Source organism: Mus pahari, chromosome 1 (assembly GCF_900095145.1).
Source record: "Mus pahari chromosome 1, PAHARI_EIJ_v1.1, whole genome shotgun sequence".
Lineage (NCBI taxonomy): Eukaryota > Metazoa > Chordata > Mammalia > Rodentia > Muridae > Mus > Mus pahari.
The window spans coordinates 64,000,281-64,015,360 of record NC_034590.1 but is presented as its reverse complement, the minus strand read 5'-3'; the positions used below and the strand labels follow the sequence as shown (position 1 = coordinate 64,015,360).

At 41.7% G+C, this 15,080-nt stretch overlaps 1 protein-coding gene across 1 annotated transcript in view; it reads right to left on the bottom strand.

Annotated features, from left to right (window-relative positions):
• Positions 1-4,618: 4,618 nt before the first annotated feature.
• Prcp (prolylcarboxypeptidase) overlaps positions 4,619-15,080 on the bottom strand; it is a 48,332-nt gene continuing 37,870 nt past the window's right edge. Inside the window, exons 7-9 of the mRNA XM_021202723.2 lie at positions 10,822-10,986; positions 9,911-10,098; positions 4,619-5,613 (exon numbers count right to left, since the gene is read on the bottom strand). Of these exons, the coding sequence (XP_021058382.1) occupies positions 5,406-5,613; positions 9,911-10,098; positions 10,822-10,986 (561 nt within the window). The 3' untranslated portion in view covers positions 4,619-5,405. The remainder of the gene's footprint in view (positions 5,614-9,910; positions 10,099-10,821; positions 10,987-15,080) is intronic.

Here is a 15,080-nt window from a genome sequence, read left to right as displayed (position 1 = left end):
GAAAAAGTGTCTATAAAGACATTTATAGACAAAGATAATTATTTCCGTACCAGGCTGGTTTTACCTTCATGAAGTCGGTTTCCCAGTAGGTTCAGGTCTGTTTCTTCACAAGCACCTTTCCGGCAGAAGTCAAGAGTCCACACTGTCTGTAGATTGCCCCATGGACATGGGCCATAGTGAAGGCATATCTGCCAGCCTTCAAGCCTGGGTTAGAGCGATGAGCTCTGCTCTCCATGCTGACGTCTCCTCAGGCAGACTGCTGGCCGGACTTTTTATCTGCTACCGCTGCCCCTGCTCTGCGCTTACCTTTCACCATGAAGCTGCTTTCGAAGCTGCTTTCATCAGTGAATCAGGTCACTGCTCCTGGCCACGGTTGGTCTGTGAGGTGTGGCTGAATTCCAGTTTCTTGTACAGGGGTTTCCGTCGGCTTCAGGCAGTAAGGTAGCAAGATTGAGGATGGCAGGGAGAGCGAAGGTCGCTCGCTCCATTAGCAGCAAACTCTGATAGTGAGTCAGTCAGGCGTTGATCATTCAGTGGTCAGGGGGCTGCCTGATAACCCTCTCGAGCGAGCGAGTGTAGGGCCTCCACTGTGATGCTCTGTCCTATCGTCAGCTTATTAGCATCTTTTACCAACACAGCTGTAGTCACTATCGCNCGTAGGCAGGGAGGCCACTTACTAGCCATAGAGTGCAGTTTCTTTGATAGGTACTTTACTTAATGGTGTTCAAAGCACTGAAAGTTCTGCACCTGTGTCCTTAGGCTCAGGGAGGGGGCGCCAAGCCCTGTCTCTCCTAGTCTCTATCTTCTTTGAGAGGCAGCACCTTTACCAGCTGTTTTAATTTAGGGCATTTACAGGCCCAGTGCCCAGTATCCTTGCAGTACGCACGTTGGTCTCTTTTTAGGCGTGGTCTGTCTCCTCTGGGTCTTTCGGTCTTTGCCATTTTCTGTCTCCCAGGTCCCCTAACTGTCTAGTCCTACTTTCTTTGTCCCTATCTATCNCTGTGGCCAGAACGAGTCAGATCCTTTTTCTGTCTTTTGTCCCTCCTGTCTCCATCTTTTTTCCTCTCTCTTTTCTCTTTCCAGCTTTCTTAACCACATCCCTTATAAAATAATTCTGCAATCCCTCAATCTGCTGCAAACTTTCTCCTAATGTCAGGGGCTGACTAATCACTGAGGCTCACTGCCCCTCAGACATAAGGTCAAATGGGGTGCATCTCCTGTAAGCCTCCATAAGCCTTTTCAAAAAGACCAAGGAGGGCTCAGTTGTCCCCTGCATAACTTCTCTTACCTTAGCCAAATTTGTAGGCCTGNGAACAGTGCCTCTCAGCCCCGCTACTAGAACCCTGCGGTAGTTGGGCAGCCGTTCCCTACCTTGTGCCGTGTTATAATCCAAAGGGGGGTTAGAGGGAACCCTTTATCTATTTCGGCCGACGTCTGAACAGGGTGTCCACCACCATCCCAGACATTTTTCTGGGCTTCTTGGTGGACTCTCTCTCCTCTGTGGTGAACAGGGTCTGCAAAAGCTACTGAGAGTTGTCAAGTCGGCTGATGTGAATACATCAGTAATTTGACCAGGCCTGTTAGTGCTGCGGGGTTCTCCGAAAAAGGAGGGTGCTTAACTTTAAAATTGTTCTGGTCAGCCGGGGAGCTGGAGTGGCTCCCTGCTGGCTCCTTGGTTCTGCTGAGGGGCCTCCTGNCTCTTAATTATTTTTAATAAGGCCCCACATAACTGGGGTAGTCAATAGTCATCTCATCCTCGGATGAGTGGGCATTAACCAGCCTTTGGTTCAGAACAAATTCGCAAAGGCTGGATGTCAAGGAATCCATCTGCTGCTCTATAAAACCAGTAATTCCATTAAAAATAAAAGGCCCCAAAGTTATTAATCTGGAGCTCCAACTTAAGTTTATGTAACTGTTGAATTCCTTTTTTACTACACCTAATTTATATAAAAGCAACATTTTTCTTGCAGAGTCAGGTACCACCCTTTTTTAGCAGTCAGCAAATCAAGTGCTCTATATGACCAATATAAATAAGAATTTTTGCAACAAATTTGTGTCTTTTGAGATAACATTTAAGACCTTAAGATGAGATCTTTACCAATTAACATCTCCTGGAAGCTTAAAAAAATAGAAAATTTGAAGCAAATCAATTTTCTGCTCTTAAATTTTTTTTTATACCACAACGTTTTATTATAACTAAAACCCTAAATATTATAAAGACATTGCCTCTGAGTCTTCAAATCAACACTACTTCCCAAAACTTTAGAGCTCATTGTGTAAGAGCAAATATTTGAAGCAAACTCTTTTTAGAGGCATTAACTAACAAACACTTTTTACTCTGAAAGATTCTGAAATCTTATTAAATCTTTATTCATGGGCACGGTGGATCCATGTGCAACCCCTGGTACTCAATAGGCTCCATCAGGAAGATAAATTTTGCTCAAGAATTCAAAACTATTAAGGGCAACCAAGTGAGACCCTACTGTAGAAACAAACAAGAAAAAAATATTTGAATAACTTTATAATTAATAATGTGATTACTTTAATGTATAGGTAATGGGAATCATACAGAATTGGAATAATTTTTTTAAAGAAATCTTTTGTTACCTTAACTACCGAGACTCCATTGCAATAAATAAATTTAGAGAACTTCCTCTGGTGTCTACAGAGCCACGAAATTATAACCCTGGCCTCAGAGCTTGCAAGTAGCAGTTGTATAATTCCAATGTTGAATTGTCTTACTTTTCCTTGGTTCCAAATGTAATTTTCCTGCAGCAGAAAGGCAACTGCCCCTGTTTCTGCCCACTCCTTACTCTTTGGTCCCAGTCTCACACCCCCATTCCTTACCCTTGTCTCAGTCTCTGGATTGTCCTGTTTCCCCCAACTCCTTACTCTCTGTCTCAGCCTCTGGATTGCCATTTCCCTCAACCCCCACTCCTTACTCTTAGGTCCCAGTCTCTGGATTGCCCTGTTTCCTCCCCCATCACCCCCCATTCCTTACCCTTGTGTCAGCCTCTGGATTACCCTGTTTCTCCCAACTCCTTACTCTGTCTCAGTCTCTGGATTGCCCCTGTCTCCACCCACTCCTTACCCTTCCATCTCAGTCTCTGGATTGCCTTCTGTTTTTGTTGGCCTTCACACCGAGAGTTCTCAGTCTTCCCAGCTCTGGCCACAGAGCAACTGGCTACATTTCTACCTTGATCTCTCCTCGTTTTTGCAGTTTACTTCTTCAGAAAAATACAACTTCGGGGCTGGTGAGATGGCTCAATGGGTAAGAGCACCCGACTGCTCTTCCAAAGGTCCGGAGTTCAAATTCCAGCAACCATATGGTGGCTCATAACCATCCATAACAAGATCTGACCCCCTCTTCTGGAGTGTCTGAAGATAGCTACAGTGTACTTACATATAATAAATAAATAAATCTTAAAAAAAAAAAAAAGAAAAATACAACTTCACCTTATAGTTAATTCAACATGAAATGTCAAATTATCTTAAGTCTTCCAAATTAGTAAAGAGATTTTATGGAAGAAGTGCAGAGATGGGGGATCAAGTAGAGACTGAGGGAACAGCCAACCAATATCCATCCTGTGGGAAAGCACTAAATCCTGACACTATTAATGACACTCTGTTCTGCTTGCAGACAGGAGCATAACTGTCCTCTGAGAGGTCCCACCCAGCAGCTGTCTGAAAGATATTCACATCCAAATATAGGATGGAGCTCAGGGACTTTTATGGAAGAGTTGGGGAATGAATGAGGGCCCCAAAGGGGATAGAAACTCCACAAGAAGACCAACAGAGTCAACTAGCCTGGACCCTTGGGGGCTCTCAGAAACGGAACCACCAACCAAAGAGCATACACAGGAGCTAGACTTAGCCCCCTAGATGTGCAGCTTGGTCTTTATGTAAATCCCCCAACAACTGGAGCATGGCTGTCTTTAAAGCTGTTGCTTGTCTGTGGAATACATTATCCCAACTAGGCTCCTTGGTCTGGTCTCAGTGGAGAGGATGCCTAGTCCTGAAGAGACCTGATATGCAGGGGATTAGGGGCTTTGGGGGGGGGGTCCCTCCACCTTCTCAGAGAAGAAGAGGAAGGGGGGTATATGGAACAATTTAAAGGGAGGAAAGAGAAAAACAGAAATGTAATTGTAATTATAATCTCAAAAATAAGAAAGCAATAATAAAACCTCGTCAGGGATCTAGGGATAGCTTCTGAAAAGCAAGTAATGTTTCCAAACCGTGGTAAGAACATGACTAAGAAATAAAGAAACTGGGGGCTGCTGCTGAGGAGAACCTGTTAGGCTGTGTCCCTCAGAGGTTGGACTTAATCTTATTTCCTATGCTGGAAACGTCCCTTAGAAAAAAGGTCTCACTGCAAGAACTGCTTCAAAGTTCCACAGCCCTGGAAATGGGACGGCTCTGACATTTATTAATGCCAAATATGCTGCCTGTCTGAATTAGTCTGCTCATCTTCTAGAAGCCACACAGGAAAGACCCCATGCACCTGCTGCTAGGAATCCAGACACTTGAGGCTATAATGATACTGGTAACAATGACTATAACTAACATTTCTTTACGAAATGAACAGAAGTACATTCTACTTTTTCAATAGATGATTTGTCAATTTTTAAAGAATTTTTATTAACAGAATTTGTTCAGTTTTAATGTAAAAAACAGCACTTTTCCTAAATTGGCAGAATGTAGCCAGACCACCATAAAATTGACCTTGGAAACAAAGAGAAATGGAACAGGACAAGGCCAGATTCCTTCCTGGCAGTACCACGGTGGCAAATGTCCCAGAACTAAGGAGAGCTGCCAAGTGGGAAAGAGATAAAGAAAGGACTTTCCAAAAGCAGCCAGCCCAGGCACACTGACCCCACCCCCAACAGCTGGAGGAGACAGGAGCAACACACAGGTAGGTCTCTGCCTTCTTCTTTATGGCAGCCCAGTTCAGNCACTCACTGAGTTCGCTCACAGGAAGCAGCCCGGTTTCCTGGACTGGCATCCCCCATTCTATCAGCTGCAGCTGCAGCATTTTGAATCCAGCTTCTGCTTTCCCTTTTGTGGCAGGAGTGGGGACTTACAATGGGCCAGAGAGACTTCAGTCTCAGAACCATGGAGACCTCCCTGCTGCTGGGAGAGGAGCTCTCCCTCTGGTGAAAGGCAGTGAGGAACCATGCCAGTTCTGATGGCCTGTGAGCTGCCATGAGGACAGAGAGACAGTGCGGCTGGAGCAGTCCCCTGGGTGGGATGTCTGTGCCCACCCCTGTCGCTCTCTTGTGTCTTGGCCTTGGTCCAACAAATATGACAAATGAGAAAGTAATCACATATAAGAAGCATAAAAGTGAATGGGTATGTGGGTGGAGGGAACATAAAAGAAAACAAAAAAATTAATTTTTAAAAATTGTTCATTTGATATTGTTATAGAAATCTACAATCCATTTCTTCATGTGTTTAACTTCCAATAATCGAGATAACAGCACAGAGGAAGGATCGAAGGCATTGTGGGCTCGAAGATCTAAATGATGGGCCCCGTCAGGGATGTTGATGGCCACCAGGGTGTCTGTGATGTCTCTGGTTACTCCACCTCCTGACCACGGGTCTAACTCACCATTGCTGCAAGGGAAGGAACCAAGAAAAATGAATGTACTTTTATAGTTGCCACCTTATGGATCTCACGAGCACTACTCATTTGAACAGTACCACTTCCATTATAGACTCATGTGGATGTGCATCTTCCTCTCCAGAGTAGACTTAGGAATAGCATTGCTGAGACGTGTGCTATCCCTTAATTTCTTCATGAATTGCCAACAACCATTTTCCAAAGCGGCTTTGCTAGTTTACGCTCCCATTCCCAAATGGGATTTAGGTCTTTTTCCATCGTGGATTCGATGGTGATATTAGAGGCATGCTTTACCTCTGGGCTATGTCAGTTTTCACTGTGGTCTTGATTTCCACATGCATACTCCCCCAACTGACACTCATCATCTTTCAATGTATTAGGCCACTTGGATATCGTATTTGAGTTTTTTCTATTAAGACTGTCACTTGGTTTTCTTTTGCTGTTTGGAGACAGAGTCTCACTGTAGCCCGAGCCAGCCTGGAACTCATTATGTAGCCATGTTCGTCTCAAGCCACATATCTGGCTTCTGATCTGTTTTTAACTGGAACATGTATCTTTTTGTTTTCAAGCTTAATAACTGATTCTCATTAGGCATGGGAGTGCATAGCTATAATCTCAGTACTGGAAAACTGATGTAAGAGGACCACAAATTCAAGGGCACACTTAACTTTCTATTACTTTTATTTAAACATTGTTGATTAGCATATAGAGTATTATTTTCAATAAAATTTGGTTTTGTTGATTCTCAGCCCCCTCTTCTTCCCAAGCTCTCAACACCACCCTGTACCCTTTCATCCTTCACAATATTCACCTCGCTCTCTTGTCTCATGTGTCTTAGCATCTATCCTCCTGCTTCCAAAGCACCTCCTCTCCCCTCTCTTGTTGACTAGGTCCATGAGGGTCAGCTATAGTAAACCAAACCAAACTAACCACCACCACAACCAAAACCCGACTGACTATTATAGGCCCTCATTGTGGCAGATCTAGATGTCTGCCTAATTATAACTACTCACTGGTTACCACACAGCTAAGTCACACACACTCTTGAGGCCTACTGACTGACACACCAGAAGGGTCTATGCCACAGTGACTACCTCTCTGTCAATCTGTAACCTAGAACTTACACATATTTGCTTTAAAGCCACATTTAAAACTCCCCATGTAACATTCATTTAGATAATATAATGGTCCTAATAAAGCTATCAGCCCATGTCTGTCTGTCTGTCTGACTGTCTGTCTGTCTGTCTCTCTCTCTCCTTGCCTATACTCTCTGACCTCCATTGTGCAGAATTCAGAGGTACTATGTATTCCCCCAAGAACTAAAAGTACTAAAAATAATCTTAAAACTTTCACATTGTGGTTGTCACTGAAAAATACACGTGTATATAAAACCACTGTGGGTGTTTTTCTCTCTGGCTTATGGTGGCTGCTAGGGATAGTGGTCAGGTAAGATGGTGGAGCGACTCAAAGAGCTTCTTCAGAAGACCTACTTAAAAGTGCTATCGCTGGCCACGGCTGCACACACCTGCAATCCCACCACAGGAGAGGTGAAGGGAAGAGGGTCAGTAATTCAGGGTCTTCCTTAGCTACATGATGAGCTCAATGTCAGCCTGGACTACATGAAACCTTGTCCCCCAAAACAAAATGAGTGTTATCTTTCCCAATATAAGAACATGAAGTCTTTCTATTAAAAGGAAAATATTTAGATAAGCATTGAGGGGTGCATTAATCTATTCTTCCCTAGGGTCTATGTCAGGTCTATGATAGGTTCTCAGGCAATAATGATGCTGGGTATGGGTTTCACCTTGCGGAGCTAGTCTTAACTCCAATCAGAGAGTGGTTGGTAACTCCCGTAATGTTTGTGCCCCCATTGCACCATTGGGCATATCTTGTGTGACCAGTATTGTGGCTCACAGGTGTCATAGCTGGATGTGATTGATGACTGGTGATGACTTGTTTCTTTCTCTAGTAGCTTGCTCAACACCTTCTGTCAGCATAAAAGCTAGCCAGTAGGGGCGAGGCTTCCAGGTCCATAGAGCTTGATTTTGCCATGTTCTATGACTCAGTAATCTGTGGTATCTTCTCATCATGTTCTGGAGGATAGCCAAGAGCAATGGCAACAGCCTGTAATGTTTAAGGGCTCAAGAGAACCTCACCAACAATTCCAAAGTAAATAACTCATTCTTCTCATTGGTCTTGGAAGGTATAATCCTTTTGTACACTGTGTAAGAGTTGTCTTTGTATTATTCGAATGCTGACTTCTATACTGGCCAACTTCTATAGTGGCTGACTTCTATATTGGTCGACTTCTATACTGGCCGACTTCTATACTGGCTAACTTCTATACTCGCAAAGGGTTGAGTTTAGGCTGGACTTTGGTGTTGATATTTTTATGAAGCATCACCTGTCTCAGAGTTTCGTAAGCATTCTTCTCCATCACCTTCTGATTGGTCAATAAATAGCTGACCAGCCTATGACTAGGCAGAGGAGATAGGGAGGCTGAACTTCCAATCCCAGCCAAGGGTCCCAGGGGGAAAGAGGTAGGAGGAGGACCACGAGGAAGGAAGAGAAAAGGTGGCCATGAGAGGGCAGCTATGAGGACACACATGGACAATGTGAATCCGGGTGAGTCTCAGACTGCGAGGAACACGGAACTAAAACTAAGAACAAGGAAAAATGCTAGGTAAACATTTATTGGGTTAGGGTTTTTAGGAAGTCTCCTTTGGTCACTTCTGATTTTTATTAATTTTGAAGGAATCCATTTTGAATTCTCCTGTTGAAACAAAGACAAAACCTCTCTCCCAACATAACACATTGCCTTCCCTCCATGTTTAAGTCAGGACAGCCTTCATATAAGCAGGCTGGTTTAGTTCAGCAGGTTTATTTCCATAATCCAATGTCTCTCAGAAACCGTTGGGTTTTGTTCATTAGCATTCAAAAAATTTAAATTAAAAAAATTAAAGCACGATGTAACCTATCTCTAGGAGTCTTTGTTACCCCTTTTTGTTTGTTAAATAATATATAATATATAAAATATTATAATATAATATACATAATATATAATAAAATAATGTATAATATATAATATCACATACATGCATCATATAATAATACACAACTATAGATTATTGTATTGTATTAATCAAAACATATTATTATATTTTATATAATATATTCAATACTATAATATGATATTATTCTGTTTATTAACATAATATTGTATATTATATTATAATAATGTAATAATATTTATATTATATGCAGGTAGGCTATAAAACTTGAATTTGCTGTCCTAGATCACTGTTCTTTTCGCTGCTATGCAGACCTAAAGGTGCTCACATGTAGATGAAGGGTTTTGTTTGTATGTTTTTACTTGTTTGTATTTATTTCATGCCAAGTAGAAGTTTTAATTTCCCTCTACATGATAAATGTTTATAGAAATCACACAGAAGATGGATTGTATTCTAGTTAGTAAGCTCAGCTCAGACAGGAAACCCTCTATTATTTGCAAAAAAAAAACCCTTAGTCCCTGCAGCCCAGTGAAGAGCAAACTGCACCTGACTGAAAAGGTCTTCTGCAGCACTGCTGACGTAGCAGTGTCGGAGCTGCTGAGAGACCTAGCGTGCGCCTGGACTGCAGCACTGCTGACATAGCACAGTGTCGGAGCTGCTGAGAGACCTAGCATGCGCCTGCACTGCAGCACTGCTGACGTAGCACAGTGTCGGAGCTGCTGAGAGACCTAGCATGCGCTTGGACTTGAAGTTCTCAGTTTAGACAGGTGAAAGCTACACCAGCCATTGGGAAATCCAAAAATAAAATAAAATAAAATAAAATAAAATAAAATAAAATAAAATAAAATATTGTTTTCCTGAGAGACTCCAGATACCTGGCTAAAATCCCCAACAACCAGACTCGTTTAATCACTGTCGATAATTCTTTGCCTGAGAAATGATGTTAGCTCTTCGGGGGGTCCCATCTAAATCTCTACATAAATAATGGAGAATCACCACTGGTCAAGTCATCTATAGGCTTTAGAAAATACAAATCCTCCCAAGGAAACCACCATGCAATGAAAAGAATCACAAAGTAGGACTGCAGCACTGCTGTTTATTATTCACCACGGTCGGCTCCTCGCGTAATGTTCACTGAGCACTACCCTGTGCCTGGCACTCAATAGCAGAGTGGAAAAGAATCACTAATGTATTCAATGTCACTTTAGTACCTACCACCTTCCTAGTTCTCTTTTCTCAGCCATTCTGCAAGTGTGTCTCCATCAACCAGCAAACTCACCTGAAAATGATGTTTGAGTGTGAACTGATGTTTTTGCCACCGTACATGGTAGTCATCCAATGAGGCCGTGGTTTGACTCCCCACTGGTTAAAACAGTCATTGGAATACTTCTCCAAGTCCCACAGAAAGGGTTCAAACATGTCATCAATACCATTAGTACAAAAGGGCATGACCATTTCTGTGCAGGCCTGAGAAGCAAAGCAGGAAAGGAAACAAAGGGGAAAAGGAAGCAAAAAAGAGGAAAATTAAAATTACGAAAGGTCGTTCGGCTAGGCTCAAGGTCACTCAGCCAGAGCCAAGGTCATTCAGCTAGGGACTGCACTTGCAATGGAACTTCAGCCCCCTACCCCACCCCACCTCCAACTTCCCTGCCACTTAACCCCTTGTTTCTCCTAGAAAGACACAGCTGAGAAGTCACAGCATTTGTACTGTTTTCTTCCTTCCTTCCTTCCTTCCTTCCTTCCTTCCTTCCTTCCTTCCTTCCTTCCTTCCTTCCTTCTTTCCTTCCTTCCTTCCGCAGAGTCTTTCATATCTTTGACCATATTTAGCCCTCAAGAAAACCCTGAGAGTCTTACTGTGCTTCCTTTCCAGGACTTGTCAGGGTCTATTAAAGTGTTAATCTATCTCCCTCGACAGGCTATATTTTATGGTAATAGTCATATAAATGATTTATTTTTATATCTTTGAAACATAAGAGATTATGACCAATGAAAACCATTCATTATATATTTGCTGATGATTAAATAGAGGAAGGAAGGAACGAATGAGGGAGGAAGGAGGGATTGGGGCCATGTAGCAACTTTACATTGGCCAGACTTGGAGGCAGGTGAGGTGGAAAATGCCAGGCTGCATATTCCAGTACAAGAGTATGAGGAAAGAGCACTGAGCTCGGGGAAATCCTGCCTGCTCACCTGAAAGCTCCAGCCCATGGAGCCCAGACTGCTCGTCGTCGTTTGTGAAATATTCAGGCATTTGGCTTGGCCTGAATAGTTATAATATACACTCAGAGCTTGGAAAATATTCTGCAGCAGCACTGTATCCGATACATTAGGGTTTTTCAAATATTGGCACACCTCCTAAGAGATAAACATGGGAAGAGTCAGATAGGAATAGAAAATTGGTTTAGTAACAAAGAGGAAAGGTTATCTCGACTCTTATCATAAAATGCTGATAAACACTGTAATGCATTTAAAAAGTTCTATTTCTGAAGAATAATTTCTTCTCTCAAAGGAAAAATCTTTAACTTTTTCTGGAAGGTAGGGAAATAAGTCAGTCTTTTGCATGGTATGCAAAGCATTCTCTACTGATTTCATCTCCTTTTTCCCTGCCTTAGCTCCAGTGGCCAGGTAAACCATTCTTTACCACGCCACACTCATTCCCTCTTTCCTCAAATGCCTTTTCCCACTCATTCAATCCACAAATGGCTCATCAATTCACCTATTATAACACCTCAAATATCTCCTCTTCTCTGACGTGTTACACCTGTGTGTGTTTCCCAGCCTGGGAGAACCAAAGCACTCCCTTGGCAGCCCTTCACTGCACTGTGTTCCTATTTTTATCTCAGCCCCTGCACTGTTGTCCTGCACACATCAGATTTCAGAACATCTCCTCAGTGCTTAGCAAAGCCTCTAATAACTAAATCTTTGCTGAGTGAAGGTCTATATTTTCATAAGAGTGCAAAATTTATGAAATTTTGTTTGTATATATTTGTGCGCGCATGTGGGTCAACGTGTGTATGTGCAGGCCAGAGAGCAACCTTGGGTGTCATTCTTTAGGTGTTATCCATCTCATTTCCTTGCCTGGGACTCACCAAGTACTATAGGCTGGTTGGCCGTCAAGACACAGGGGTCACCTGCCTCCATATCTCTGGATTGGGATTGCAAAGATGAGCCACCATACACCGCTTTACTGTCTTTTTCAAAAACAGGATCTCACCACACAGCATCCAATATTTGATCTTTTCTCCTAATTTTTGTTTTTGAATTTTCATTCTCCTTCCTTTTCTGTTGTTTTTTACCTTTGTGCTTTTGCTCCTGTTCATTCTCAGTGCAATTATTGCTTCACTGTACTTTTATAGTTTGCTATTCCTCTCTTGTATCATCTACTTTATTTCACTATTGGGTCATACTATTTCTTTTCTTTAGGTTCTTTACTTTTTTGCCCCTGTGTTTCCTTCTTTCCATACTCTCGACTTTTAGTATATTCTGAATTTTACTTAATTTAAAAAAAAAATAATTTTAATTTTTCTAATTTTAGTTCTCTTCTTCTTGAACTTACTTAATTTTATTTTTTAACTTTCTTGTTATTGGGCAACTTTTTACTGTTCTTCCCCCTTGTTTGGCCTATCTTGCTCTTTTCTCTTTCCACCATAACATTTTCTTCATTCCTTCATCTTCCATTCTTTTAGTCAACTTTACTTTCCCTACATATTTCTTACTTTTTCTTTCTCTCCTTTATCTCACTCATTATTTCTGCACTTAACCCTAAAGGATTTTCAACATCGCAGCTCATTCTACAATTGTCTTGTCATTTTCAATTTTATTGTCATTGGTGACAAAGTGTACTTCTACATCTTAAGTGGTCTGATGTAGCAGTGTGCACCTTACCCACCAATCCACCTCGCCAGCCTCCCTCCCCCTCTTATCTTCAGATAAGTTCTCCAAGCTAAACAGTACCAAAGAAACCTCAGAGTTCAACTACACCATAGATTAGATGGACTTAACAGAAATTTATAGTTTATTTCTATAACTATGCAACAACATTTTATGATAAAAATCGAGATAACCTTCCCTTTTTTGTTGCCTATGGGCTATCAAGCCTTAGGGATAGGGGGTGTCACCTGTCTCGGTGTCCCTCGCATTGGAATTACAGCACTCTTACCACCCGTGAAACCTCTAAAAATACCACTTCCTAGGCTTCATATCAAATCTATGGAATATTAAAGATTCAAAATAATGTCTTACATGTTACCAGATCATAGTGCAATAAAACTACAAATCAAAAGCAAGAGAAATTACAGGACTACATGGAGAGAGAGCAGTAGACTATGGATGGCTAGTGGCTCTAAAGGAAATTGGGATGGATTGTTGTAAAAATTCTAGAATCAAATGAAACAGAAAACACAACTTAACCAGACCTTCAGGCTGTAACTAAGGCATTTCTAGATGGTCAGAGTTATGAGTGTTTATATGTAAAAATCAGAAATATCTCAAATAAATAATACAACATACCTTAAGATATTAGAAAAATGAGAATATTACAAATCCAAAGAAGCAGATAGCAAGAAATAATAAAGATCAGGACAGGAATAAATGAAATGGAGACTAAAAGAAAAACTCATAGAATCAATCAAGGGGTTTATTCTTAGGGAAAAAAAAATATAAACCAAATTGACAAATCACCTAGCCAAACTAGGCAAAGAAAAGACAGGGGAATTAACTAACAAAACTGGAGTTGAAACCAGGAGGCTATAACATGTGCCAATGAAATCCAGGCAATCATTGTCACCTTAAGTAGATTTAGAATCACCATAGAAACACATCTCTGGCTCTGGATATGAAGGTGTTTCCAGACAGGTTTCACAGGGAAGATACACCCTAATTATGAGCCCACCAGCTAATAGGCGGGGACCTACACTGCATTCTGAGGCGGATACATTGTGACCAGCTGCTGCTGTTTCTCCATGATGGAATGTATCCCCTTGAAGATAGGTGAGGTACAGTCTTCCTCACTTAAGGTGTTTCTTGTCAGGTATTCAGGCACAATGATAAGAGCAGTAACTAGCACAACTTCAAAAGAAGAAATGCAAATGAGCCATGTATATTGGCTGGAAAAACAGAGAATACTGAGAGCGAGGGAGGAGTCTTCCCCAGTGAAGAACACACCGACTGGATTATCCAGTACCAATGGGTCAGTCCTGATAACAGTGACATACAGTATCACTGTAAGAGCTCAGCACGCTGCATTTATATGTTTAGGAATACAGGCGCACACGCGCACACGCGCACACGCGCACACGCACACGCCACCACCACCACCACCAACTACAACAACAATAATTAAAGAAAAAGTGGCCATGAACTTGAGAAAGAGCAAAGGGGGTGGGAGGTACATGGGAGGAGTTAAGGGAGAAAAGAGAAAGAGGAAAATTATATAGTCTCAAAAGTAAAAATAGTAATAATAATTCTGGAAAATATTAGTAGTTGTTTAGTCCTGGTGAATGATCGTGGATTTAAAGCTTTCAAACTAAGCTAATAAAATAAAACAAAACCTCTTTGTGTAAGCTAGTGCAGAGAAAGGTAAAAAGGGTAAGGAGGAAGGAGGGGCTTAGAGGGAGAAAGGCAGACAGAATGGAAGACAAATGCCCAGTAAATACTTTAAAAAGTGTTGACATCCTTAGCCATCAAGAAAATGCAAAACAAAACTGCTTTGAGATTTCATTTCACTGAGACAGCATGGCCATGATGACGATAACAAATGTCAACCAACGCTGCTGAGGACAAGGGGAAAGAGGATCTCTTAGTTACCACAGGCAAGAGTATACAATGAAACAGACACATGCAAATCAGTAAGGAAGCTACTCAAAAGACAGACTAGAACTCCAGCTCAACCACTCCTGCCTAAATACCCAGGAGATAGTGAGGTATCAAGCATACCGAAAAGATGCATGTACACACCTAAATCCCTGGTAATTGCTACCCTATTCATAACGCCTAAAAAACTGAATCTGCTAACCTGCCCACCATCAGAGGAATGGTGGAGATAATGTGGTATTTACAAATAATATGCAGCCATAAAGAAAAAAAAATCATGACATTTCAGAAAACTGGAAACAAGGAGTCATTTTTTAATTTAAGTTTATTTTATGTATATAGGTATTTTGTCTACATGCATACCCGTGTACTACACCCATACCCGGCATTGTCAGATTCACTGAAACTAGAGTTATGAGTGGCTATGAGTGGCAGCCCCTGTGGCCCATAGTACTTAATATGTACTTAACAGACACCTTCTGTTTTCATGTCACATGTACTTTATGACTCTTTCTACAGTTCCAATCCTTGTTATTAAGGTCTTGTCCTCTCCTTTCCTAATCCTATTTTGGTTTACATACACACACATACACACACACACTCAGAGAGAGAGAGAGAGAGAGAGAGAGAGAGAGAGA